At 38.2% G+C, this 27,787-nt stretch overlaps 3 protein-coding genes across 7 annotated transcripts in view; 1 reads left to right on the top strand and 2 right to left on the bottom strand.

Annotated features, from left to right (window-relative positions):
- The window catches only part of TPMT (thiopurine S-methyltransferase), a 16,701-nt gene extending 15,491 nt beyond the window's left edge, over nucleotides 1–1,210 (bottom strand). The window contains exon 1 of the mRNA XM_063325831.1: nucleotides 1,076–1,210. The gene's annotated coding sequence lies outside the window, so the exon portion shown is untranslated. The remainder of the gene's footprint in view (nucleotides 1–1,075) is intronic.
- KDM1B (lysine demethylase 1B) overlaps nucleotides 1–27,787 on the top strand; it is a 27,912-nt gene extending 125 nt beyond the window's left edge. The window contains exons 2-22 of one of the 2 annotated variants that reach the window (XM_063325823.1): nucleotides 78–144; nucleotides 2,756–2,858; nucleotides 3,675–3,799; nucleotides 5,647–5,736; nucleotides 6,734–6,845; nucleotides 7,558–7,674; nucleotides 8,633–8,671; nucleotides 9,757–9,961; nucleotides 11,050–11,234; nucleotides 12,073–12,249; nucleotides 12,396–12,470; nucleotides 13,837–13,974; nucleotides 15,458–15,629; nucleotides 16,668–16,795; nucleotides 18,229–18,360; nucleotides 18,754–18,828; nucleotides 19,656–19,772; nucleotides 20,617–20,742; nucleotides 21,970–22,092; nucleotides 24,186–24,338; nucleotides 24,945–27,787. In XM_063325823.1, coding sequence (XP_063181893.1) covers nucleotides 2,769–2,858; nucleotides 3,675–3,799; nucleotides 5,647–5,736; nucleotides 6,734–6,845; nucleotides 7,558–7,674; nucleotides 8,633–8,671; nucleotides 9,757–9,961; nucleotides 11,050–11,234; nucleotides 12,073–12,249; nucleotides 12,396–12,470; nucleotides 13,837–13,974; nucleotides 15,458–15,629; nucleotides 16,668–16,795; nucleotides 18,229–18,360; nucleotides 18,754–18,828; nucleotides 19,656–19,772; nucleotides 20,617–20,742; nucleotides 21,970–22,092; nucleotides 24,186–24,338; nucleotides 24,945–25,028 — 2,463 coding nt within the window. In that variant the 5' untranslated portion in view covers nucleotides 78–144; nucleotides 2,756–2,768 and the 3' untranslated portion in view covers nucleotides 25,029–27,787. Of the gene's footprint in view, nucleotides 1–77; nucleotides 145–2,741; nucleotides 2,859–3,674; nucleotides 3,800–5,646; nucleotides 5,737–6,733; nucleotides 6,846–7,557; nucleotides 7,675–8,632; nucleotides 8,672–9,756; nucleotides 9,962–11,049; nucleotides 11,235–12,072; nucleotides 12,250–12,395; nucleotides 12,471–13,836; nucleotides 13,975–15,457; nucleotides 15,630–16,667; nucleotides 16,796–18,228; nucleotides 18,361–18,753; nucleotides 18,829–19,655; nucleotides 19,773–20,616; nucleotides 20,743–21,969; nucleotides 22,093–24,185; nucleotides 24,339–24,944 lie in introns of those variants that run through there. The other variant, XM_063325822.1, reaches the window with a different exon arrangement.
- Nucleotides 1,085–27,787, bottom strand: part of DEK (DEK proto-oncogene) — a 55,876-nt gene continuing 29,173 nt past the window's right edge. Inside the window, exons 12-14 of one of the 4 annotated variants that reach the window (XM_063325826.1) lie at nucleotides 23,046–23,465; nucleotides 1,704–1,782; nucleotides 1,085–1,184 (exon numbers count right to left, since the gene is read on the bottom strand). The gene's annotated coding sequence lies outside the window, so the exon portion shown is untranslated. Of the gene's footprint in view, nucleotides 1,185–1,703; nucleotides 1,783–22,135; nucleotides 23,466–27,787 lie in introns of those variants that run through there. The other 3 variants (XM_063325828.1, XM_063325829.1, XM_063325825.1) reach the window with 3 other exon arrangements.

Below are 27,787 nucleotides of genomic sequence, written 5' to 3'. Positions count from 1 at the left end.
CCCCCGTCCTCACCTTCCCCCTTCCCTCTCTCCCTCCCTCCCTTCGCCCTTCTCCCCGCTTTTCTCCCCCGCTGCAGCTCTAGCAGGAGGCGGCGCGGACACGCGTGGATGTGGTCTCCGGCCCCCGAGTGACCCGGCCCCGAGGTGAGTGCCAGGCTGCTCGCGCCTGGGGGGGAGCTCCCCCCGGGGGCGCCCCCGCTTCGTCGCCGGTGACATCCCCTCCGGGGACACCCCTCCGCCGGGGACTTCCCCCCGGGACCCCTCTGCCGGCGTCCCCGCCCGCCAGCTGTCACAGCGGCGGCCCGGGGACGGCGAGCCCCGGGGACGCGGCGGGGGAGGCCGGCTGTCAGCCTGGGCCGGCCGGGCACCGGCGGCGGAGCTGGGGCTGAGTTGTAGAGGGGCGGGCACGTCGTGGTCCCAGCTGCCCTGCTTCATCGGGCCGCTCTCGTTTCCTCCCTCGGTGTCAGTGTGTGTGCGGTTTCTTCTGTTTTTTTCTCTTCCCCCCCCCCTCCCCCGAGACAAACTTGCTGTCAGCTGCCCAGGTAAAACCCCACAAAGCTTTCCCGTGCAGGCCACGCGTTACCGACGGATGAAACGTTATAGAATGTGACAGCGTATTACGCACCTCTCTCTCTCTCTGTCCTTTTAAAGGGCTCATTTTCTCAGCCAATACGATAATGTTTCTAGGATGCAGAGTCATGTAAAGCTTAGTAAAGTGAGCGATGTTTGCGTGTTCTTTAAAAATTTGTGGTTTTTTTTTTTGGGGGGGGGGGAGTGTTGTTTGTTTTGGGAGGGGAAATGGGGGCAAAGTGGCATGCAACTGGAAGCAATGGCCTTGCTTACCGTTATACGCATAAGACGATCTCTTTTTCTTTCTCCCCACCTCCCTCTTCCCCCTCCCCTGGCGCTTACAGTGAAAATACGTTTGTGATTCTGCACGACTGGCCTCTGCCTTTCAAAACGGGAGGCCTCTCTGCACCTTAAATATTTTTACCGGCCTTCTTAGCGAGTGATAACTGACGCCTTTTCTTTTTCTAACCCCTGTACGCAAGGGAACGGCTGCCTGTCCTTTTACCTTCTGGGATGAAGGGCCTCGCAGCCGCATCAGACTGTGGTCACCTGGTAGTCACCAAAATGAGTCTCCTGGCGCCTTGCTCAGTGCTAAGGTAGTCCATGGCCTACGACTGTAAAGGCAGCAGCACGTAGGAACCATTATCTCGCGTCAGAAGCTAAGGTGATAGAAAGAGATATTGTTGTGCCACTGATCCAGAAGGAAAGCTCTGGGGGAGAAAAAAAAAAAAAAAAAGCAAGCCACCATTTCCTGGGGCGTTGCACAGTAGTTTAGGGAAATCTCATGTAAACGAAACTGGTTGGTTTTCCTTTCTCTGCTCTCCAACCTCATCCACCCCCATACAGTGGTAAGTTAGGATGGAGTCATGCTTTTTTCTTTTTAGGTAATATGGATTGACTTAATTCTTTTTTTTCCTCTCTCTAGTTATAATTGGGTGGGTTGCATACAAAAAAGACAGTTATTTTTTGTATTGGCTTGTCAGAACTAATTTTTCACTTCTCTGGCTATCAAGTGATTTCCTTTCCCAAATCAATTTCTTTTATCTTGAGAGGAGAATAAAGCACCAATTTACTTGATTTGCATCAGCTTCATTTGAAATGTTGTAAAAATGCACATTCTCTCCTCCTGTTACCTTTACTTTTAGCAGAATCTCTGAACGAAGCTACTGCTGCCGTGTCCGTCACTGCCAACTTGAACAAGGAAGATGCAGCCTGGAACAGAGAGAATTGAGAAGTCTCAAATATATTAAAAAAAAAAAATAATTACAAACTGATCCCTACTACAACAATATAACATTCATGATGCGGTGCTGCAGTATAAGGGTTTTATTTCCACTTCCTTTCTATGCGTGGTGGAGCACATTTAGGTTTAATTCTTCCTCTAGGCTCTATTTATTTGTGTTTTACTCCCTGTGAAAAGAATGCCTTTGATAATAACATTTTAAATATGCTTTCATATTTCCGTGGCATACTTTCTCACAGCTTACGTGATAAACTGTGGTCTTTTCTGTGTTCCCACCTATGTGGTCAAAGACAGCTATAGAGCTCTCTTGTGGCATAAATGTTTTCTTTTGTCCTGTAGGATCCTCAACAGCAAAGTTTGTAATATTCCAATCACATATAATTGCAATGCAACTGCAGTTTAGACTTTAAATTCTGATGTACTTTCATAGGAGCGTGTGCAGGTCTTGGAACTGGTTGTTCTCCTGGTATTAAACATCTCTCCAGTACGCTGTTTGGAAAAGTGCTTTACAGTGCAAATCTCTTGCTACCAATAAATCAGTAGTTAGCAGGACGAGCGTTACTCAGAGTGGCATTTCAATGGTTGCATTATGAGCTGACGTTCTATTCACTTTGCCAACCCAAATTCCAGTCCAGGTCTTCACGTAATGCAAATCAGATTATTGAAATCCAGGGTATGCTGATCTGGAACAGCCTGTCAAGATGTACTCAAGGATCTAATCTTAACTCCGAATTTAGTTTAAAATAGTAGTATTGTTCCTTTCCCGTAATGCCTCATTCTCATTTTCCTCCTGAATTAATAGCCAAGCTAAACAGATTCTTACCTAGGTAACTCTGACAAAAGTAGTATTATGAATGGTTGTACTGACCAAATGATTAGACAGCTCTGCAAAATCACGCAATTTAATTTTTTTTCTTAACTACTGCCTATGTTGTTTTGCAGATCTAATAATACAATGTCAACTGGAAGGGTACGAACGAAAAAAAAGGCATGTTCTTCAGACCAGTCTCCAGATAACCTTCCTCTGAGGAGTTCTGGAAGACAGGTACTTATAATAATTTAAAAACACATGGGTTCATACTCTGGTATTTTTTATTTTCTGTTGACATTTAGAAAGAATGGGGGCTTCATTGTGGATAAGTGGACTTGTCCAGAGAGAGGGAAAGTTGGATAATTCTGCGAATAAGTAGGCAAAGTATCTCATTTGTGAACAATATTCAGAAAAGACAAATGTTCATTATAACCTGTAAATACTTGATGTGTTAAAAATACAACCATAGACTTATGTACAGCCAGACAAAGCTGTCTGCCCACCCAGACAGAGGCCTAAAACAACACAATACATGGTATCTTTGAGGCCCAGAAGAGACATCTGATATACAGCTTTGTATCTGGAGTCCAAAAAAAAGCCCCAAGCCTACCTTAATATTTTATCTGAGGTGCAGATAAGATTGCCACTAATCAATAAGTACACAAAGAAGGGATTTTCTTCTTCTGAAGGAGAAAGAGAATTAATACACGAGGCTTGACTCATTAGCATGTGATAGAGCTTAAAATATAATTTACACTCAAAGCTTTCCTTATAATTTCATCAATGGCATCAGTAAGACTAAGGCAAGACATTTTTAGCTTTAAATGATATTTCCAGCCTTACTGGTTTTTGCCTTTTTTTGGTGTAGAAAAACTGACCTACTTTGACAGCTGTTTCATGCTGCAGCTATTTCACAGTGGATACAAAAATTTTCATTAGTACCATTTTAACCATTTGATGCTACCCACAAGCTGCAAAACTGTCTGAATGCCATTTTGTAGAAGATGCGTTCGTGTAATTTCTGGTCAGATTTCAGCTATTCTTTATTAGGTGAAGAAGAAAGCGGCTGAAGCAGCAGATGATGATGATGAAGCGTCAGAGAAGAAATATAGAAAGTGTGAAAAAGCTGGATGCACTGCAACATGTCCCGTTTGCTTTGCCAGTGCAGCTGAAAGGTTTGTTTCTTTTTATTTGCATTTTCCATGGGCTTTCCTAAACTTGCAGCTGAAGTTTACGATCCGAACTATGTTCTGAAAAAATCCCTTTATTTCTAAATGTAGAGGGAGAATCAAAAGTTACTAATATGAGTCTTAAGATGCCAGGAAAGTGTCATAAGTTATTCCTGTTGTGGATAACTTTCTACTGTGCAAGTTGCTAATTCAGATATAGAATATCTTTAGAATACGCTTATTTATGTTATTAATGGTGTCTTCTGGAACACGCCTTGCTTCTGTGAAACTGAGAGCATATTAGTGTAATCTGAGGAAGCTAAACTTGCTTTCAAGATGGAAAATGAAACCGTCATTTACTGCAGTAAGTCTTTACCGCTCTTTCGTTGGAATGCTTTGCAGTCTGAGGTGAGACTGAGACCTTGAAATTTTAGGTCTTGGGAGACTGTTGTACTTATTTGAACTCGTTATTTTTGAGTTGTTCGTGGCTTTCTGTGTACTCGCACAAGTCCTTTTGCATTCTGATCCTGGAGGTACTGAACGCATGATACTGGCAAGATGTAGCTATAATAAGCAACACATTAGAACTCATTATGCAGCAGGCAGACTGTAATTATATAGCCACCTCCCTGGTTAATTGAGACAAACTTCCCTTGTTTTATTTATTTTCCAATGATCTAAAATAATTCAGTGCTTCATTCGGTTATCTGTGTGGATTGTTCTTTGGTGGCAGGAGGTCAATGTATTCTGGATGTTGTCATAGGAAAGCCAAGTGTTTTGGCAGTGGCGTAAGAGACTTGTAGGGGCAATGAGCACCTGAGAGATCAGCATTGGCGATACTGTGGTTTTTATTGAGGAAACAATAGATACTGCTTAGTCATCTTTTTGAATTGTTATTTTACTCTTTTTGATTTCCACCCCCCACCCCCCCCAAGAACATAGTTTCAACATTATTTATTTGAGATGAGATCATTTCATGGCTAGCTATTTCAGTTAGTAGCTTAAGTCACTGCTTTTTACCTCATGCTTTTTACCTCGTGCATTTATCTTATTGAGTTTAATGAGAGTTTCCTAAGGGAAGAGCGATTGCTTTGTCTGAAGAATATAATCTTTGCTAATAGATATTTCTTTCTGTGAGTAATAAAGAATAAATCCCCAGAATGTGTAACTGCTTCCTCAGGGTTTTCTCTCATTGGGTTAAAATCACAGCCAATTTGGTCACGTGAAAAAAACAGGCAACATCTGTTTTGTATTCAGATTTGCCTTTATAGTTTTGTCAGTTGTTCTGGGGATGGGATTTTGTAATGATTTATGAATCAATTGATCATGCATACAAGAAAAATACTAATTTAAATGATCCCTCCCACCCCTGCACTAATGTCAGAACAAAATGGAACAAAGTAGAGGAACTGTAAGTTCCTATGGAGAAGGACTTTGCCTTTGTATACATTTGCAAAATGCTTGGTGTGTCACAGCACATATTGTAAGACCAAATGTATTTAATGTTCAGGAAATGTCTGCTTAAAGGGTACTAAAGACAGGCTCAGTTGACCATTGTTAGCAGGAGGTTTCTGGAAGCCAGACCAACTATAAAACTGCACATTGTGTACATTTTGCCTCCTTTGCATCTGGTGCTGCTTAGTTTGGAAACTGGAAATGTTTGAGACAATTGAAATGATCTTATTGTTATTTGTATGAGTGTAGAGCCTTGTGTAAGTCAGCCTTCATGAATGTCACATAAAGCCCTGGCTTGTCCTAAATATTTTGTTTGCAGTCTAGAATGTGCTAGTGTCAATAGGGAGATTTTTTCCTAAATGTATCGTAACACTATTTCTATGTCTCCTGCATTACAGATGCGCAAAAAATGGGTATACGTCTAGATGGTATCATCTTTCCTGTGGGGAACACTTCTGCAATGAATGTTTTGACCACTATTACCGAAGGTAAATTTGCCAATTAAGGTTGTGCTTTTTCAGTGCTTATTAAAATTTAGCAGACATTACAACTGTTGAAACATCATGTACAAAGACCTGTCCTCTGTGCTTGCTTTATTCGACCTGAGGCTTGGATATTGGTGCTAAAACTGCAGGTGTTGTATGGCCTAACTGTCAACTTAAACAGCAGCGTGAATAAAACTGGTTACTTTAGGCAGGCTGGTTTGTGTGCAGTTATTCTGAAGCTTTTGTCTTGTTTTAAAAAACAACAGCAGAGAATTTTAAACAACAACAGTTTTAAGTATATGTATTTTCCTTTATAAAGCAAAATTCACTTTACAATGTGGGTTCAAGATATCTTGCCTCTCTGTAACATCAAATCAGTGAGCAGATTTAACTCTTGCGGTTCAGTGACCATGAAAACTGGTCAGGCTCACAGAGTGTTTTTGGCTCCAAGCTCCTTCCCATTTGAGTGGGAGTTGAGTCCAGCTCTACTAAGACTTACATTAGGAAGAATGACTTTACTGAAAGAGTGGTCAGGCACTGGAACAGCCTGCCCAGGGAGGTGGTTGAGTCACCATCCCTAGAGGTATTTAAGAAATGTGTAGATTTGGCACTTCAGGGCATGCTCTAGCGGCAGAGATTGTAGGCGTTTTTTTGTGTGTGTATGGTTGGACTCGGTGATCTCAAAGGTCCTTTCCAACCATGAAGATTCTATGACTTTTGGGTGCTTATAAGCTTAGCAGTACCTGTGACTCTGTCCAGACCTTAGATACCGGGAAGTGTGCTCATGATCATGAGGACATAATGGTCAGGATGCAATTTATTGCTATTTTAAGAACGATGACTTTCTCTTTTTTAAATAGGGAAAATACAGGACTCTCTACAGTCTTATTTCTTGGTCCTGAAATAAAACGTTTAATTTTAGACTAACTGCTATTACTTGAAATGAACTAGATATTCAATTTTCTAAGTGCTTGCTATTTTCTTTTCGCTTTCTTCTTAGCCATAAAGATGGTTATGAGAAATATACTGCCTGGAAAAGGATTTGGACAAGTAATGGTAAAAGTGAGCCCAGTCCAAAAGCCTTCATGGCTGATCAACAGCTTCCTTACTGGGTAAGACAGAAGGTGATTTATTTAATAGGGTATGTTTCAATGTGATGTTCTGATGTGAATTTCTGACATTGTATGTTCAAGGAGCAGGTCAGCTGAGTTTTCCTGGGGGTCTTCCAGTATTAGAAGACTGCAGAAAAGCTCAAAAGGATAATTCTGATCAGCTCCTCCATTGTTGGAGACCTCCTCCACACCCCACAAAGAACAACCTTCTGTTGCTTTTCAGTGAAGTAGCAGCTAAGATGTGTGATGTTCAGGTAGAATAAGACTTGGTGGGGGAAAGGAAGTGTGCCAGCTATAGGAAAGTGTGAAAGACGTGCCAAACAGATTTTGTATTTCCCTGGTAAAGAGAGCCGAAGAAGAGAGACCGGAATGGAAGTTTGTTGTTGGGTTTTTTTGTTGTTGTTTTTGAAGTGGTGAACAACATGTTTTTGCAGTAATGCTTGCTTGCAAACCCACTGAAGACCATAGTAACGGTGTTGAATTAATTTTGGAGTTAGGTTCTGTGGAGAAATTCAGTCTCCCAGGAGATGGGCACAAGGTTTCTGTACACCAAATGTCTTACTAATGACCTGAGTATTACATGAGAACGAATTTAACAATTGTATTTGACAACTTTCTCACATCTCTCTGCTTTCTAATTGGTTAGTTACGCTTTGTTAATCTTATCTGTAATCAGCAACAAGTAAAAACATGTTTGTTTTTTGACCTGTAGGTGCAGTGCACAAAGCCAGACTGTGGTAAATGGCGTCAGCTGACAAAGGAAATCCAGCTGACACCACAAATTGCAAAAACCTACAGATGTGGTATGAAACTGAACAATTCCACCAAGGTAACACAGAAGACTTCTGCTCCTATTGAAATGAACAAGTTGATTTTTTTTTTTTGTTTGCAGACATTAATTGTTTATTGTTTTGCTGCTTAATGTTTCTAATGCCAAAACAATTGCCTGATGGCCTGGAGAGCTGCACGGTGACAGGTCTACACGCTGTTGAGACTTTTTGTTTCCTGAGTGGAAATGTCAAGAAAGAAGTATCTGGAAAATACTCTTTCTCTGCATAGTCAATTGTAAAATCCTTCATTCTGAAACTATGGAAAGATTAGCAGCATGTACAAAACAGACATACACCAAAATGTTTATTTTGGTTTTGTTTGGCCATCTTCATTATTGAGGAGAGCATTTGAAAAGCCCAATGGGCTTTTATTGATTTATAGCAAGTTTGTCATGGGACTTTACATGAAAACTTTCAGCTTTGGCATTAAGATAACTCTTGAAATCTGAAAGAGTCCTTATAGTGCCATAGAATTTATATAGCTAAAAACATAACATGAATATACTGACCATACAAAAATTGGAAGGGTCAGCACTTCCTCTTGAAACTTTGTGATAAAGAGCCTCTTAAAAATAAATGAGAATTTTTTTTATAGTCTAGACTGGAAGAGTCTCTCTTGAAAATGTGGACTCTTTCCAGATTTTTTTCTGTAAAATTCCTCCCCCACTCCCCCTTGTTTGTTTCAGTGTTCCACTAGATTTCATGGAATAAAATGTATATCTTAATGTCTGATCAGCAGAAACTATTTAACAAATGAGAAACATTTTATGGTGTTTATGGTGTGTTGTGTTTTTAACTATGCATTTCTCTCTCTGCTACAGAAGGCTAACACTAATACCTTTTTTGTTTGTTTTTTAAGTTTAAAGAACTATGCCACAGCCAAATTACTTTTGGTTTACGTTTACTTTTTCTTGTACAGCTTAAGAATAGCTCTTACACCACTCACTTCTCTTTCAGACTGAGGGCTCAGACCAGTGTTCCATGCCTGAGGACTTGGTGAGTAGTGGCTGTTCCTTCTCATTTGTCCTAAAATATAAAAGCAATCTTAAAGCATGGCATATTTCTTTCCTTTTCTTGGTCCTTTGGCCAATTACAGTGGTATTCATGCATTTTGCTCAGGAAACTGTCAGATACAATTTGCAACAGAGCCTAGGGCCTTCTACTGTCTCATCTTTTTCCTCTATTCCCTTACCATGCCAAATAGCTTTCAGGTGGTTCGTGGTGTCTTTGAGCTGTGGCCTAAGAGTCAAGGTTTACTCCTAATTCTGATTTTTGGTCAGGCAAAACAGTATTCGGCTGCCAGCTTTCAAATAAAATTCCCCATCCTAAAATTTCCCTGTCTTTCAGGTGGTTTCTATCTTTAGTAAAGCTGGTCTCCTCTTTTTGAAGACTACAAGAGAACATCAAAACATGTTTTCTCTCTCCTCTCCCGCATAATACGAAATTAGACTTGATGTACGTTGGTGTTGCAATGGGTTTATGATCATATAACCCTGTATTTCAGATTTAGTATGACCTGATGTTCAATAAGCCAATGTTGGCAAGTGTAACTGAGGTACTTCTATCCCAGGAAACATGTTCAAGATTACTGTTGACTCTTGTAGAAGCTTCGTGGTTTTGTTTCCTTAATGCATGCTTGATTTGTAAATTAAGGCTGAATCATTAGTGTTTGTTAGGGTTTTAAGAGGTCTTTGATGGGGATAGCAGAATCTAATTGATCCGTTAGCGTAGACTTTTCAGATTTCTGGATGCATAAACAACTGTAAATGGTCTGATAAAAGGCCTGATAAGGCATAGATGTGTTGTCATGTCATCTGTTTGCTTGCCACGTGGGTGTGGAGTTTGTGAAGTTTCAGCTTCATTTCTGAAGGGATTAATGCTACGGGTTTTCTGTGTCAGGCTGAGGAAGGGGAAAGAGGGAGAGAAAATGTCTTTATGACTTGCAATTCTGAGATTGGTACTTCTAGTGCTTTTTGGTCTCAGTTTGGGAGGGAGGGGGGTAATTGGTTCATTTTCCAACGTTTTCAAAGTACTGACGTGTTCTCTTCTCCCCTCTTTCCTTCACTTCTCCGCTTGGCCAGAGAGTGGCTGAAGTTTCAGACCATTGGTGGTACTCCATGCTCATACTCCCTCCTTTGCTGAAAGACAGTGTGGCAGCTCCCTTTCTAGCTGCATATTATCCAGACTGCGTGGGCATGAGTCCATCCTGTACCAGCACTAATCGGTTACCTGGTGAATCCAACCTTGTGAAGTTAGAGCACTTAAAGAGCGTGCCTAATTTGACTGGTAAGGGCCATCTGTAGGGCTCTGGTGCTTAAATAGGTGTGATAAATTTTGTCTTATAACTGAGTTTGTAAGGCGCATAATGCTCCTGATTCAGAAATACTCATTCTGTTCTCAGCACTAATACACACTCTGTGTGACTGCCCGTGTACTTCTTTGATGCAGTTTACCTGTTTGTAAGATAAAGGTAATACATTTTGTATGGCATTTCTTTAGGGAGTAAGCACAGACTGCATAGGCTTTTTGTTTACCTTGTCATTTGTTTATAGAAATGGGAAATAAACCTGTGGGTAGTTAAAGATCATTTGCGTTCTTAAGGAAATGAAGATTTATCAAAACAAAACGTGATTCTGCTAGTTTTGATATTGTGGATCTTTGGGGCTTTGCAGAAAAGGATTTGATTTCTTAAGGCACTCAGATTCTGTTTTGTATATAGGATTCTATTTTGAATAGGTCAGGTACGGTGAAAGGTAATTGAGGATTCCCATACTCATCCTTACTGATATACCTCAATACCAGCTCAGAGAGAGTCCTTTGAAGAAAGTTCAGTTTCTGCGTCACCTTAGCAGGCTTTGCTCTCCTTAGGTGCTGAAAATAAATCAGCTTATCTATTCAACGGTTATTTATCTGCTTAATAAACAGAAAACTTCATTACACAGAGCAACCAATACTGCTCGTGGAAGGTGATTACTTTTAGTTACTAGCCACGCTGGGCAGCATTGGGAGTTGAAGATGAAAGGGATTCAGAGGACTGCATGAACCTGTACAGTGATGTTAGACCTTAGACTTGAGTTTAGACTCTTGTTCCTTGCTGGACTTGTCATGGCATCTGAGGGCACATACTGTTTCTCTGACAAAACTTAAGCTCTGACAGACGTACCCATCAGGTAGCAGGACAATAATGAATGCTGCACAGCCTAGAGAGTAGGAGAGGGGAGAGCAATACACGTGAAATCATTCTGAAAGTGGCTAGAAGTTGGAAAGCTTCATTACTTGTTTATCTGTGTGAGGTCAATGGATCATCTTAGAGAGAAAAGGATAAAATGAAGATATGACAGAATATGACTTGTTCTTGGTGTGTCTTTACTCAGTTGCAGGCATGAACAAATATTTCCAGCCTTTTTACCAGCCCAATGAATGTGGGAAAGCACTTTGTGTGAGGCCAGATGTCATGGAACTGGATGAGCTCTATGAGTTCCCAGAATATTCACGAGACCCTACCATGTACTTGGCTTTGAGAAACCTGATTTTGGCTCTGTGGTACACAAACTGCAAGGTAAGAGATATTAACAGGTAATTTGTTTGTTTACAAATAATAGCTACTTTTTGGGGGCGATGTGGAGCAGAGGGATTGGACTCTTCTTAAGACACCTTCTTATGCACCAGAAAAATTGCTACCATCCTTTGAAAATCCATTCTAAGATTGGCCGGATTTTTGGTGTTATGTTTTGCTTTGGTTTGGTTTTGAGTTTTAATGCCTGGAAGCTTCTTTTGTAGTAAGATACAAACATTTTAAAAGTACTAAAACTCTACTGAGTCTGCCCAGCTATTAACTTTTAAAGGGATGCTTGAACATTTCTAAATAGTGTTTGCAGGTGCTTTATGATTTTTTTTTTTCATGTGACTGTTGGGCAGGGAAGTGATTATCTTGTTACTTATGCTAACTCTTTGACGCTGCCTTCAATGGAATTGCTGGAATTTCACATACTGAAGCTTTCAGATGCTGATGTCTGTATTTATATGAAGGTTTTGGATATTGACCTGTTTTTTATTTGGAATTTCACTGTGAGCATTTCCACCAGGTAGATTCATTTTGCAATCAGGGATGCATTTCAGTACTGTTCCTGTACTGATGGAGCACACCATGGAGTTTGTGAGAGTATCTTGTAGACTCATTTGCTTTTATTCCATGTTAATCTAGCTTAATAAATTGTTACCTTCCTGTGTAAAGCTGGTTAGCAAGAAAATTCCATAAACGTTGCTTTTAAAATGCTCTCAGAAGCCTGATTAATGATTAATTTGTATCATCTGGTTTACAGTTTAAATATCATGTAAATGCATGAAAAAAATGAATATTAGAAAATCACTTTCTATTCTTTGCTTCTGCTTTTCAGGAGGCTCTTACCCCTCAAAAATGTATCCATCACATCATTGTTCGGGGGCTTGTGCGTATACGGTGTGTACGGGAAATGGAGAGGATACTTTATTTTATGACAAGGAAAGGGCTAATTAATACAGGGATTTTATCAGTCAGTCCTGACCAGTATCTTCTTCCTAAAGAATACCACAATGTAAGTTGCTGTACTAATCCCTATGTTATTAGTGCTATAAAACTACATGGCACATGCAATATTTTTTTGGGCCTGGATTTTTTACTCATTACCTGTCATTCCAACTGTTTATGTAAAAATTATTTAAATCTTTTATTATTTTTTAGAAATCTGTCATTATTGTTGGGGCTGGTGCAGCAGGATTAGCAGCAGCCCGACAACTGCACAACTTTGGAATTAAGGTAAGATTTAGAGTACATTACTTAAAAAATGAGACTTCCTTTGCTTTGAGAGTGTTCTTCATGAAAATGAAAAAAAATTACATTCTCGTTATGAACATTTATGTATAGGCCATCCTAATTAATTTGTAAAATCTGGGTTTTTACTGTGTAAATCTTCTGTTTAAAAACAGCATTTATTTGTATCTAAAATTCAACAAAGCATAGAGTGAATATTTTACGTAGACTTGGGTTGGGAGGGTAGGGGAGACACAGATATTCATGTCCCAATAATGGGACTGTAGATGATGATGGCTATTTAAATTAGGTGAAATTTTCTTTCGTGTGTGCACTTTACTGTACTTACTTGTTGCTTATTAAAAACAAGCAAATCACATGCATTTTCCTTTCCCCTCGTATTTATCATTGACAGTGTGATCTCACAATATTACAATGTGAAATAATTTTACACATCAGAGTTTTCTTATGGAAACTGATGGGACTTTTTACACATGAAGCGTTTACAGGGCTGATGTTTAAGGCGATGTATGAGCATCTGACTTTCTGGATTTATATATTTATATGTTCATATATGTATATATTTATATGAATCCCTGAATCCTATAGGCCCATTATCTCATTCTTTGATTGCTAAATAGCAAACTGCAGTGCATCTTTTTTGTACATCAAGTCCTGTGGAAAGCTATCCTGCTGTAAAATACATAAGTATCAACTGGCAGGACCTTTTTTTTTTTTTTTTTTAATATATAAGAGAGGTATAGATATATACACACACACTGTTGCTTTCTACTCTTCTGGAGAGATGGAGTTTCTCTATTATAAAGACTTTCTATAAAAATAAAAAGATAATATAAGTAAGGGAAAACATAGTCAGACATCCATCTAGTCTAGTATCCTGTGTCTCTCTGTGACAAGCAGTGGGTGCTGAAGGAGGTATGTACGAGTGGTGGAAATACATGAGAATGGGGGTTTCGTGGAATATCCCAGGAATAAATTTCTTCAACAGGTGCATGGACTTTCTCCGATGGACACACCACCTGGATTATTGTGTTTAGTAGTCTGTAGCATGCCTTAAAACTCCAATTTTGAGATTTCCTGAATAGGTCTTCATCTGTTTGAAAAAGGCAGCTTATTTTTCTTAAAGTTACAGTTATTTTATATGTATATATCCCAAAGGGTAACCTTTAAAAGACAATTAAAATGCATAAATGAACTATATCCACAAACAAAAATAAAAGTGTTAAGATTGTTAGCAGTGATGGATCACTTGGGATTTTTTTGTGTTTTGCTTTCCCCTTTGCTCTGGAGTTGAACAGATATGTTTAATATAATCAAATCTTACAATTTACTAAACTGCATTGTGTCGTAGGTCATTGTCTTAGAAGCTAAAGACAGAATTGGTGGCCGAGTGTGGGATGATAAGACATTCAAAGGAGTCACTGTTGGAAGAGGTGCACAAATCGTCAATGGATGTGTCAACAACCCAATGGCACTAATGTGTGAGCAAGTGGGTTCCCTGCAGTGGTCATATATTATCACTAGTGAAAAATTGTCATTAAAGCCAGATGTGGGTGGCTGGGTAAGGGTGGGAGTCTTTGTTCATGACATGATTAAAACGCTGTCCTGTGGTGTAAGTAAACTCCGTGTTGCTATTATAACTTTGATAACAGCTGGGGACAGAGAAGAGCTGTAGAATGGTTTTGGGCACATTATGTAAAGAAAAACAAGGCAGCTTCAGAACCAGAAGAAACCACTTCTTTCCCCTTTTCTGGAGATAGTAATGTAAAAGGTCCCTGACAGACTTCCGGAGAGCTGAGAAATGCTTTACTGTAGCAGGCTATTGGTACGTTGTCATAATACATAGTTCTATGATGGACATGCCTTTGCTCAGCCTCTGTATTTCTAGTTCAATTCTGCACAAGTTAAGATGAATAGGTATAACAGTTACTGATGCAAACACACTGCAGATTGACTTTTTTTTCCCAAATTTGTTGGTTGGGTTGGGTATTTTTGGGCAGGAAGGTGAATTTCTCCAAGTGGAAACTTGAGTATGGATTTTGTTCAGAGAGGCATGCAAATCCAGCCCATGCTGTTTTAACTGTTTAGTGCTCTGTTGTGTCCTGAATATTTATTTTTTTAAAAGGATTTTTAGTTATGAGGTAAGGAACAATGACTTCTGAATACACCTTGGGTGCCTATCCCTTTGTGGTCATCTGATGTCATCTTTCATTCAAAGTACAACTGTATCTTGAGAAGAGATCTGCAGTGGTGATTAGCAGCCTAGAGATGTGAGGATATGTGAAAAACACTGGAGCGCACCCCAAGTAACAAGGCCCAGGAAGAAGTTAGCGCTATATTTGTGCTATTTTCTCTAGATTGACTCTGTAGAACATAAAAACGTCTTTATTCTGATTTATCTCTGCTGTGCGTTCGATACAAGTCGGACAAGCAGAGCAAGATACTAGGTTTAATTCCAAATAGTTTTTTAATTTGCTTGCTTGTTAATGAAATTGGTGGTAACTGTCATGCGACATCCTGTCAATTCCTGAATGCAGGGAACTGTCTGGGCATCAGGCTCCAGAAAGTTGCAGAAAAGAATTGATTTTCATGGCGATTTAGAGAATAAGGTGAGGTAGAACTGAAGGAGACTGGTTCATTGTGTTTGATTACCAGACCCAACATCTCTGTACTAGCCCCTGGCCTGATAGGGAAGTTGCAAACGAGGTTTCTGAGAATCCCCTGTAAAGAAACAGATGGAAGAGTAGGGAAAAAACAGTTTGTGGACAATTAATGGATAGAAGGATTGTTGGTATTCCAGTTTTAGGAGAATGAGAGTTTGCGTTAATCTGGCTAATTATTTAAAGTTGTGGATGTTTTTTAAGTGGCATCACTTAAATCTGAGGGATTCACCTTACTTTAAATAACTTTGAGCAGGCTAGGCACTGTAGTTTTTCCATACTTAAAAAGCAATAAAATGTCTTTTTCTTAAGCTTGGCATTAAAATGCACAAACTAGGGGAGAAATGTGACTTGATCCAGGAAGGTGGAAGGATAACAGATCCCACTATTGATAAACGTATGGACTTTCATTTCAATGCCATCCTAGATGTCGTCTCTGAGTGGAGAAAAGATAAGACCCAACATCATGACGTTCCTCTTGGTGGTAAGTGGGAGATGTAATGCAAAGTGAAGATGTTGGCTGTGTTCAGAGTTTTATATTGGGCATTTCTTAGAAGTGTATGGCTGTACACCTGACCTTAAATCCAACAGTGATAACGTGGCCTTGCGGAGGACAAGGGGAGACTACCGGATATACACAGACCAAAATGCCACTCATAGCTTTTAAGAAAGCCTAAATTGAAGGCTTTTATAATACTGTATGACTTCTGATGTAGTATCTTGTTTTCATGAGGTAGCTTTTTCAGTATAACTGGCACTAGCAGTTCAAAAGACTTGCTCCTTGCTGAAGCAGGCCATAGCTAGCCATAACTCTCATACTTTTTGACTAATCTGTCTAAAAAAAGAGCCTGATTAAAGCCATCTGCTGTAAAGAATAGTCCCATCTCCATTGGTAACACCTCCTACTACACTTAGAGCGTGCAAGCACATTCAACAACAAAAAATAAATGCGCTCAGAAATGTCTGCCTCCCAGATCTTTTCAGCATGGATGCTGTAAGACAGAATTAGCAACTCCTATGTTCTTCAGCGAACTCTAGATCAAATTTCTCAGCTCTTTTGGTTTTGTGAAAACTAAAAACTAAGCAGGATTTATTTGCAAGGATTCTCCATTATCTTCAAGTGTATTTTCCCTGAAATATCTTCAACTGTATATTGATGATAGCTAAGCAATTAATTTCTCTCCTGTCTCAACTGGCTAGTCCAGCTGTGCTCTTGCACAGTGCACAGTCTTCCTTTTTTTTTTTTTCTTCTTCTTTGAAATGGTTTTAACCACTTTTTTTCCTGAAGCTATGTATGTTTCCTTTTTGAAGGAGATTATTTTACTAGGGAAACCTATGACTAAACAACAAAGTTGTATTTTATCACCATTTCTTCTCATTTTTTTCTATGAGAAGAAAAATATCTTAGCGCAAATTAGCAATAAGCTTGAAAATCTTGTGATCGAGAGAACAGGATATTGAAATGCAGTAGGACTTCTGACGAATCGTGATATATTCTTAACTTAAATATGTTCTTTCACAGAAAAAATACAAGAGATCTATAAAGCCTTTATTCAGGAGTCTGGCATCCAGTTCAGTGAGCTGGAAGAAAAAGTACTACAGTTCCACCTCAGTAATTTGGAGTATGCCTGTGGCAGCAATCTCTCTCAGGTGAGTTTTGACAGTTGTGTTCTGAAGTGGTTGAGTTTTGTAGAAAACAGGGTTGCAAGTAACATTGAGAAGTCATCTGATCCATGCCATGGCCCGAACGGAAGAATCGTCTATCTTTAAAGTCTTCCTACATCCCTAATGTGTTCTCTGTAAAAACATTGAGACACAGACTCCAGCACTGCCTTAGGTAATCTAATGGGAGGTTATAACATGCTTCCAGCAACATCCTCTTTAACATGGAAGTTGAGTGTAGATGGTGCAGTGGAATAGGGAGTTTTGCCAAGATGCTGGGTGGTAGGATTCACGGAAGAGTTACTCTTCCTCAGATGTTGTGTGTGACTTCTGCTTCTCAGTTCTGTGTTTAAAAACTGAGGTATTTCTCTACCTTGCTAGGTATCTTGAGAATAAATGCATTTAACTTCTGAAGTGTTCCAACACCCTGACGGTGGGCCCCAGTTCACCACTCCTAGGTATTCTGTTGACTATGTGATACTTGGCTTTCCTCGCGACTTCAGTTTTAACCAAGTAGATTCAGGAAATATCAAAGTTTGATGTTGTTTGCAGTGCATTATTTATTCAGTGCCGTTGCTTGGGTGAAAGATGTTTAGGGTCCATTGTACTGTGGTAGTGGGACAGCTGATTGGTATGTGCAGATGCACAAATCTGATCTGAACTAAGAAGCACATAACAAAAATTTGCATGACAGCGCTGCATCAGGGCAGTCAATTTGATATGTCAAGCTTTCACACTTCAGGAACACCCAGGGGAAATAAGAAAGATGTTAAAAGTCTGTCTTACCTTCAATTTTAAAATCAAAATATGAAGTAAATGCAACTGCAGTGATAGGAATTGGCATTTAAATAGCAGTTTGAGAATTGCTTCAAATTTTTCACTGCTAAGTGGTGATTGCTTAGCACAAATATCACTATTGTACTAACTCTGAGTTTGCAGGGGTTGGGGGAGAAGGTCAATGAAAGATATCATGGAAGGACCTCCACAGTGAAAGAAACATTCCACTGAGATTTTTCTATATCTTATTTTCCCCTTCATGTTGGGAAACAAACTATTTCCATTTTAATTTGAAGTCTTAAGGCTGTAAAATCCGATTTCTTTGTTAGAGACAGAAAACTGAAATAAATACATTGTAATCCACCTGAATTTTTGTACCACTTTCCTTCTTTTCTTTACCAAGCAGAACTCCGTGTTACCAACCCAACCCATATTGGGGTTTCTTAATCTAGCAATTCATATATTGTGTAATGGCCTTAGAGTAAATAAACCATTTGCTTTTGCCAGCATTGCTATACATTCTGGTGATACACCCTTTTTTCCCCAGTTTTGACGGGAATTGGGGTGGCTGCTTCTACACTGTGGGGCTTTTGCTAGTTATGTCACCTCAACAGCAGAAACAGCTAGTTATGTTCTGTCCACAGGTGTCTGCACGCTCATGGGACCACAATGAGTTTTTTGCCCAGTTTGCTGGAGATCACACTCTTCTAACTGTGGGATATTCTACTGTGATCGATAAATTGGCAGAAGGGCTGGACATCCGGCTGAATTTGCCAGTGAGTCTGGAAAATGTTGTCGCAGTGCCCATCTTGGATTGCTTTGAAGCACCTGATCATATCTTTGTATTATTTTGGACCAGGCAAATCTGTGCCTGTGACTATTTTGACTTGTCTTAAAGGAAGAGGAGGACAATTTCAGCACTTCTGGAAATCCTTTTTGAGGACTACCAGTACTTCAATATTATGATATGATGAGCTTATATGTTAGAATCATGATGACAATTCTTTTTCAGCTTCCATGGAAGCTATTCTTTTTTTGTCAATATTTCTCTAGAAATTTGTGTTCTTCAATTTCTAGTTTGCAGACTGGTGCTATATTAGCTATTCTTGTCTGAATGTGCATTGCATATGTAGATTTTGTAATATAATCTTCAATTTGTCTTTCAAAAGGTACAGAGTATTGACTATTCTGGTGAAGAAGTTCAGATCACTACTGCAGATGGAACAGTATGGACAACACAAAAGGTACCTGGTATGCTTTAAGATGAAGGATTTTAGGGAACGCAAGAACAATATTGACCACAGTACATGGCCTTTTTGTCTTTCCTGCCCCCCAAGACTATTTAGTTCAATTTCTACCCACTCAAAGATGAAAACTCACATATTCTAGTGACTGTATCTGAATGTCCTAGAGGCTGTTTTTCCCTGAGCATGCTTGAGTTTTGAGTAGTAGTTAATTTGAAGAACTAAGCATTATAAAGGTAGTGCTAAAAATGTGATGCAGATAGATAGGTTTTTATCTGGTCTTCAAAGTGACAGTTTAACCACCCGTATTTCTCAGTCTCCCCTATTCCCTGTATCCCCACCTGCTTCATGCTGCATAATCTAGCTTTTAGTAATTTTTAAAATGATACATACACTTGATGTTGATTGGATTGACATCAACAGTGTTACTGAGCATATTTTAAAGAGAAGGGATCTGTGAAGGAATTACAAAACCAAACCAAAAGAACGGCCATCTTATCTCCTATCAAAAAGATGGTTTTGTTAATCTGAGAGCCATTGAGAATGTTTTACAGGAGGTATTAATCGTAGTAGCATGGTTAGCCACTCTGATACACGCAATTTAACAGACTACAGCTTCAAACCAGTAAACTGCAGGATCTGTTCTCACCTGAAAGTAAGGCATGTGTTTCCCATTAATGAGGAGTAAAACTAGACAGTAATTTAGAGATGTCTGAGTATTATGCTGAATTCTAGAAGGATAATCCAAGATAGTTAAGAGGATACTGTGAGACTTAAGTGCAGTATTCAGCTTTTGCTATGGTTGCGATTGTAATTATTTCTTTCAGGTATTAGTGACTGTACCGCTAGCCCTTCTTCAGAAAAATGCCATTCAGTTTAATCCTCCACTGTCAGAAAAAAAAATTAAAGCCATTAATAGTTTGGGAGCAGGAGTCATTGAGAAAGTAAGTAATTTCAGATTATATTTAATTTTCTTTTCATAGAAACATTGGCTGCTTTGTCCCTGTTGCTTTTGCTCTGTATTTCTCAGGACTTATTATGCCTTTGGTTTTACTTATATACAGTAGCCCAGAAGAGCAAAATGCTGTTGGGGATCACGTGCATTTCTGTTTCTTAGATTTCCCAACTTAATGGGGTTTTTAAAAGAAATTGCAGAATCACTTCACAGTTTAAACGTTTTGTGCCTGATTTTGAGCAAGCCTTTATGATAGTCTCAGATCTTCCAAAATTCTAATAATATGCTTATTCCAGGTGCTTTTGACCTAATAAATACAAAAACTATTTCAGAATAATATTGAAAGTTGTGTATTTGGCCAATGTAAAATCTCCTACCTTTTCCCAATGCAAAAAGACAGACTGTCCTGAAGAGATCCCTAGTAGCATGTGTGCTTAGAACAAAACAGTAACAGAAGTAATGCCAGAAACCGGATTATAACAATGCTGAAATTTAAAGGCAAGATTCATAACCCCCCTACACAGGATGGGGATTACTAAATTCAGTTCTACGTTAGGTTTGTAGAAATTCTGCTGAATTTCTTGAGCATTTTCCACAGTGAATTCAATACTGTCTGTGCATTTGCAATTTTTGAGACTTTTTTTACCTTCCCTGTTCCCCTTGGAGAACAGGCCATATGTTCTCTGTTGAGACCCTGTTATAGCAACAGTGTCTATAATGGAGTGGAAAAGGGAAAAAACATTAGGAGAACATCATATACTATATCCAGTTTTGAGTTCTATAGTATGAAATGCTTTAATTCTGTCTCTCTCCCTCTCTCATTTTCTCTCTAGATTGCCTTGCAGTTTCCTTATAGATTTTGGGACAGTAAAATTCAAGGAGCTGATTTTTTTGGTCACGTTCCACCCAATTCCAGCCAACGTGGGCTCTTTAGTGTTTTCTATGACATGGATCCAGAGGTATCACATGCTAGCTGTATTTTCTGTTGTCCCTTCAGAAATTTAGTTTGGAATACAGGTGCAAGCATTACTGAACAATGAAGGTTTTCTTCTTCCCCCCGCCCCTGCAACTGTTAAAAGACATGGAAGCAGTGTTATTTATCAAGAAAAAGCTGATTGTTACTTCATTGCAAATAAATGGGAATGTTTTCCTATGTTTGGATGCAAAATAATATACATGCTTTTATTCACAAAGTACCTTGAAAACAACTTTGTAATACCTGACTATAGATGTACTAATGTGGGAAAAAGTCTATAGTCACTTTCAGTTTAGGACTTCTGTTCCCCTATTTAAATCAGCTAAAAATCCTGTTAAAAAAAAAAAATCATGCTGGCTTGTTAATACTTAATGGCTTGCACTAGCCTGAATAACTATGTAGAGCAGCAGAAGAGACAAACACTAGGTTTAGTATGAAACTGAGGTCTGTAGGGTCAGTCCCAAACTTAGGAATTTCAAAACAATTTCAAACCAGTGCAAGTTTCTCTTCCCTGCCAGTTCCAAGCAGACACATTACACATTTATATCGTACCCTTTCATACTTTTACAACAACTGCTGCTTACTAATTGGCAGATATTAAAAGGCCATTTTGTAATCTTATGGTTTACTCTAAAAGGAAACCATCCTTTGAAGGCTGTGCTCAGTTACTACACTATTTCTATATGACTTTCCTTAAAGTTCTCTCTTCAGTACTTTAAAGTTCATTCTACATGAGGTTCAGTGTGCTAGTGCTCTCCAGAGACACTAGATATAATTCCTAATGTGCTTGATAGCTATTCTCTGCTAGCTATCAAGTTTAGTAACAGAAGACTTGCCTTATGTAAAGAAGAGGGAGAGTTCTTTAAAGGAGTTGAGAATCTGTGTGCTATTCTATGACACTATGAGTGTCAAATCTTTTTGTATAGCCTTTAAATAGGTAGATAGGAAGTTTTCAGTTAATTCAGCAAGTCGTAGAAGGGGCTGACTGTAACACAGCTCTGTGAACAAGACATCAGAGGACGTTAGTGGTTTGAGCATAAATACTGTAGAACACACCCTTTATTCTAAGGAATCAAACTCTTTCCTCTAGAACAGAAGTTGCTTTGCAGCTGAAAATCTTTGTCAATACCAATTAAAAGGGACTCTTAAAGAAATACTTAATAACCTAATAATTTTGAAATGATCTCATGTGTTAATGTCTTGATTTTAGGGCAAACAAAGCATTTTAATGTCAGTGGTCACTGGAGATGCTGTAGCAACCATTAAGAATTTAGATGATAAACAAGTACTGCAACAGTGTATGACTGTACTTCGAGAGCTGTTTAAGGAGCAGGTAAGAGAAGCCCCTTTTCTTAGGAGATGAATGAACTTGCTAACAGCAGTAAAGCTTTTGGTTGTTTTATTTTATAACATATAGGAAAACCTTTGACGTTTTAAACTATTTCTTTTTGTGTCAGTTTGAGGGAATATGCTTCCTTTGAGGAAACGTTTGGTCTTTTGTGTGAAGAATGGGAATCGAATTATCTTAGATCAGTCTGAAGGAAAATGATAATGCATAACAGAAATGAACTAGAATCCTTTAAAGTACTTTTAGAAAGGAAAATTAATTAAAATCAATACTTTAGGTAGGTAACACAAATACACTTCTTTCTTAGCTGTCACTTTTTCCAAACTATTTTTTTTTGGTCATCACCACTTCCAATACATCATAAAAGCTTTAAGCTAGATGAATTTGATTGTGATTCCCCCTGCTTCTATGTAAAAAGCAACCAAAATGACACCACCACCCCACCTCCAAACCAAATCAATACCTTGCTCTTCTAATAAGACAGAACCCTTCCTGAGTTGTCTTGGGATGGAGGTACAGGCAAAATGGTCTATCAAGGGCCCTACGTTCTGACTGTAAAAAAATAAAATAAAATAAAAAAAGTCTTAGATACAAATTTCTACCTTTTTGTCTTCCCCCACCTCATCACCCAGATAAAAACAAATAGGAAAAGCAGAGAAATTCGGGGCAAGCAGAAGACTATCACTTAGTAATATTATTTGTTTTCCACTCTATAAACAGTAATGCCTTAGTTAAATTACTTAGAGCAGTTAGATCCCAAAGAATGCTTGAGTTAATGTTCATGGGTGATCTCTCAGGTTTTACTGATGGTTCAGATATTAGAATTAAGGATCTTGGGAAGAAACTTCAGCATCTGAAAGCCCAACTTTTCCTAGAAAACATGCTTTTGGTAATGGCTTTACAGTTACCAGAATGAAGTGCAATGTAAGTCCACATACCTGCTATTTTGATCTCATGAGAATGTCGAGGTAGCAAACAGGTCTTTGGTGCCATTCTAGTCTAGAGGAGCGATTTTCATGTCTGTCTCAGTGGTTTGTAGCAGTTGTGAATTTCAGTCATCTGTCCACAATGCATCAGGATTTTCAATGACAAGATAGCTTCCAGATGTGCATCAGAACATCCATGAAACTTGCCATACTTGGCTAACCATTGTCTTGATTGCTTGAGCTTTAGTCTCTCATGTGCTACCTGAATGGAATAGTTTATCTGTTGATACCAGATGTCATGTAAGAGGCAGCCAGGATGCTTCTGCTTTCTTGTCACAAGTCCCTCAAGAGTAAGACACAGCTGTAGTTGATTAAGCCTTCATACAATGGTTATCCAGGCTGATTTTGGTAGAATTGTGTGGGATTTGCATGCTGCAACGTGACAAAGAATACACAGTATTACTGTCATGGCCTAGCTACAGACACTCTGACTTTCTGGTTTTTGTTTTCTCCCTGAACTTAGTTTTCAAGCCAGCTCATATTCTGATCTTAGCTAAGTAATGTTATTTTCCCCCTTGGAATAAAGTTATCTCCAAGATGAAGATTACATTTTGAGATTTAACAAGCTAGATGTAGCAAAGCATCATACCTTACCAAAATGTAAGGTTCTTACATTATACATGCAAATGTGTTGAATTATGTTGATAACAGTATTATCTGTTTGCAAGAGTATGTATCTCTTTTGAGAATTGTTTTTCCTTGTGTGTAGTTCTAGGTATATTACAATATCCATATTTGTTGCATTCAAAACAGTGCAACTGTGATGTTTCAGACATCAGGCAAGTCTAGCAAACAAAATTATCTTTGCAGTTAGTAGTATAATAAAGAAAATTCAAATTTAATTCCAGAATGTGATCTAATCTGTATCATAATACTACTACATAGAATGGTTTGGATTGGAAGGGACCTTAAAGATCATCTTGTTCCAGCCTCCCTTCCACTAGACCAGGTTGCTCAAAGCCCCATCCAGTCTGGTCTTGGAGTCTTAGAGTCTACGTATACTCTAAAGGTTACAATAAACTGTTTATCAGAAAAAACTATGCAAATACGAGCTTTTCTTTGCAGCACATAACTTTTCTTTTGATTACGCAGGAGGTTCCTGAACCAGTGAAGTTTTTTGTTACCCGATGGAGCAAAGACCCTTGGCTCCAGATGGCATATAGTTTTGTAAAAACAGGGGGCAGTGGTGAAGCTTATGACATTATAGCTGAAGACATACAAGGAAAAGTTTTTTTCGCTGGTGAAGTAAGTATCTTTGTTACTGTTGGTTAAGGTTATTAGTGAGCTATTTCTTATGAAAGATTGTCTTTTGCCAACCAACACAATTAATCTAGAGGTAGCACATAAATATTCTGTTACACAAATATGCAATGTTTTGTGATTTGGACACAGAACGCTCTTTATTCATATTATTATTGGGCGTGGAAAGTCTGCCAGATATTTCAGGTCAGGAGTGAACTGCGTAATCAATAAGCACAGAACATGAGAAGACTATACAATCCACTTGTGTTTTTAGTGAAATTACCTTTCTGTTACTCCACAGTGGAATGACAGAACAAATGGGTGCTTCTGATGATTTAGGTGCATTCTATACTAGAACAGAACTTCCCTGCCCCACTGAAGTGCAGATAGCAAAACAGACCACTAATTTTTCTAGTTGACTTGCTTGCAAATTTTGAAGTTGCTAAAAATCTTAAATATTTCCTCCTAAATTCTTTCTAAGTTTCCCATGGCTTTTAAAAATGTTGATATATGCTTAAGGAAAACAAAACTAATCTTATAAACTGAAATTCTATTTGTTCTAATAGCTTCAGAAACAATTAACTTTCTTTTTTTTTTTTTTAAATACAGGCCACAAATAGGCACTTTCCTCAGACCGTTACAGGAGCTTACTTGAGTGGGGTTCGAGAAGCAAGCAAAATAGCAGCATATTAAGTAATGAAATTTTGTGTTTATAGATATATTTTTGTTTTCTGTGGGTAAAACTATCTTCAAATTTCTTATTTGCTGCCTTTTTCCTAAGTGGTACTTCAGTAGTATATGGTACCTGAAGATAAAAATCTTCATTTTCCATTTTCCTTTTCCCTCTTTCTCCCTCCCGCCCCTTTTTTAAACCCTGATGATACAGATTGTTGGGGTTTTTTTTCCAGCTAAGGTATTACTAGCAAGAGTGACATTGGAGTCCCTGGCCACAGCTTAACTAATGGAACTTTTGTTGAGAGTCCTCTTCTGTATGGCTCAAGTGATGCTATGCTATTTTAAACCTTCATTTCAGAAGGTCAGATTAAAACAAGACTAAGTTAACATACAGCATTAAAAATGCTGGCAGTTAGTTATAACGATGGGAATTTTCCACTAACTGTGATTCTCAGGTTGATTATGCTCATAGGAGTTCAAACTTGCTCCCAAAAGCCTGAATAGCCTAGACAAATTATAGAATTATTGTAGGAACTCAACTATCATTCTTTCTACTTGCAATCAATAACCTTTTCTATAATATTTTTCATATTCTTAGCCTCCACTAAGAAGGCTTTGAAATATCAAGTTTGTTCCTTTAAATCAGACTGCTGGAACAGTTTACAGTGCAATCATAGAAAGGTTATTGTAGCTAATAAAAACTTGAAAAACTTTTACATTACTTCAAAAAATTTTGAAATATTCTCTCTGCTACTTATTCAGAGAAATTCTTGTTACAATAATAGGCTAAGTTTAGATTTGCCTAGTGCTTCTGATCGTGTAGAAACGGGACAGCTTAAAAATACTATATTTCTATGATATTTTGAAAACAAACTTCCAGATTCATTCGGGCTGAGTAGAGGAACTATCTACTGATATGAGTGCACAGTGAGGGGTGAAGGACTGTAAGTTCCTAACAGCTCATTCAGCTTTTATATTTAAAAAATAAGTGAAGATGAATGAGGAAAAATATTAACTTTTATGAAGGGCTGAAACAAGGTGGCTTGCACTTTGACTTGAAGTTTTTTTTTTATTATTATTTTATTATTAAAGTATTATTAGGAACAACTTGAGGGAGCAATTCAGTAAGGGCTAAGCATCTAAGAGCTTTTCCATGGGACAGGGAAGAAAAAATATTTTTCAGTAGAAATAAGACAGACACAACCAGGATATCTGCTGTAATACTGTTCCACTAAAACAGTATTCATGAAAAAAAAAAAATAAACCCAACTTCTAGATCTCTTCCCCCACACCTTCCCTATAACTCTATTGCGTAGACTTCATGATTTCTGGAAGGAAAGTAAGCACTTACTCTTTCCCCTTCCCATTCTCATGCATAGCCTCTTTTCTTTTTTTAGTCTCTTCGTTTAAGAATGACACAGCAAACTTTTTTGAGTTACAGTGCTTATTTCCATAAAGCTCTATCCTTGGAAAAAACCAAACCCAACAAGCAACCTTAAGAAAAATCCTACTGAATAAACGCAGTTCTTCTTAAATACTTAATATTTTGTTTTTAGAGTAGCTACGATATTGTCAAATACCTTTATTTAATCTCTAATTTACAAGGTGAAGATGTTTATATAACTAGATGTTTTTCAGATATATTTCTGTTCTGCTTCTTAAAGCTGAATTATATGGATTAATAGGAAAAGTGTAACTGTCCATAACTTTCTTCTACATAAATGCTAGTATGTAAAGTTTTAAAGTATTTCTAAGTATTAAATTGTAATTTAAAGGCTATAAGAAGCAAGACAAAATCCTCTGATGAGAAAAGATAATCAGACATCAGATTTTGCTTTTGGTAATCATTTGCACTTTGTTGATTTCATATATTACAGGCCAACTTACAGTATAACTAGGAAAGTTTGAGAGCAGCATACGTTTGAGTTCCAAGTTTCTTTCCCAGTTTTGTCATATATGACAAAGTTATTAGGAGAGAAGCTTCTGAAGGTGGGACAAAAGCTTATTACTACAAGCCCAAAACATTATATTCAACGGCTAATTCCGCTGACCTTGGTCAAAAGTTCTGTCAGCTTAATAACAACATATAAACACACCACATTTTAGGTAGGAACTGTCTGCAAAGCTGAGCTCAGCATCCATTCCCACAGACCAAAGTTTGCCTGAACATGCTTGATTTTAGACATGTGCTTCCATCCTGTTAATTTATATTTGGGGTTTTACATCTATGTACAACTTTGCAGGTAGATAAATCCTATATTCTAAAGAATAAAGACGGACATGAACAAATACTGTCACATTTGGCTTCAGCTGCTGCGCACTTATAGCATTAAAAAAAGGATAAAAAATGATAAATTTACCAATGGCCTAGTCTATTAATTATTTGTATATTATTTTGGTGCCAAGGCACTTAAACTGTGTTGTGCTGCACTTAAGTTTGAGGAGTAAATAAAAAAAAAAAGTATGTTCCATTTTAACTTACGTTCATTTGAAATGTGTAAGAACATCAGGCTGGTTCTGAGACTTCATTCTTTAATTAATGTTCCCCAAAAGTTTTTTTAATACTTATGTTAAAGTTTATTTCAAGCATGTATGTGGTTTTTCTTTTGTGTTTAATTTATTCCCTGCAAATAAAGAACTGGGGAATGTTTTCTTTGAGTAGATTTGTTTAAATGTTATAAAAAAATATTTGAATGCAGAGCATGATCTGTTACACTTCAGCTCTTCTGTGTGACTATGTTACAGCAGCAGAATAAAACTGGAAAGTATCCACAGGA

The sequence above is a fragment of the Chroicocephalus ridibundus genome, chromosome 2 (assembly GCF_963924245.1).
Source record: "Chroicocephalus ridibundus chromosome 2, bChrRid1.1, whole genome shotgun sequence".
Taxonomy (NCBI): Eukaryota; Metazoa; Chordata; class Aves; order Charadriiformes; family Laridae; genus Chroicocephalus; species Chroicocephalus ridibundus.
Note: the sequence above shows the minus strand (reverse complement) of the source record. Positions and strands in the feature narration are given on the sequence as shown.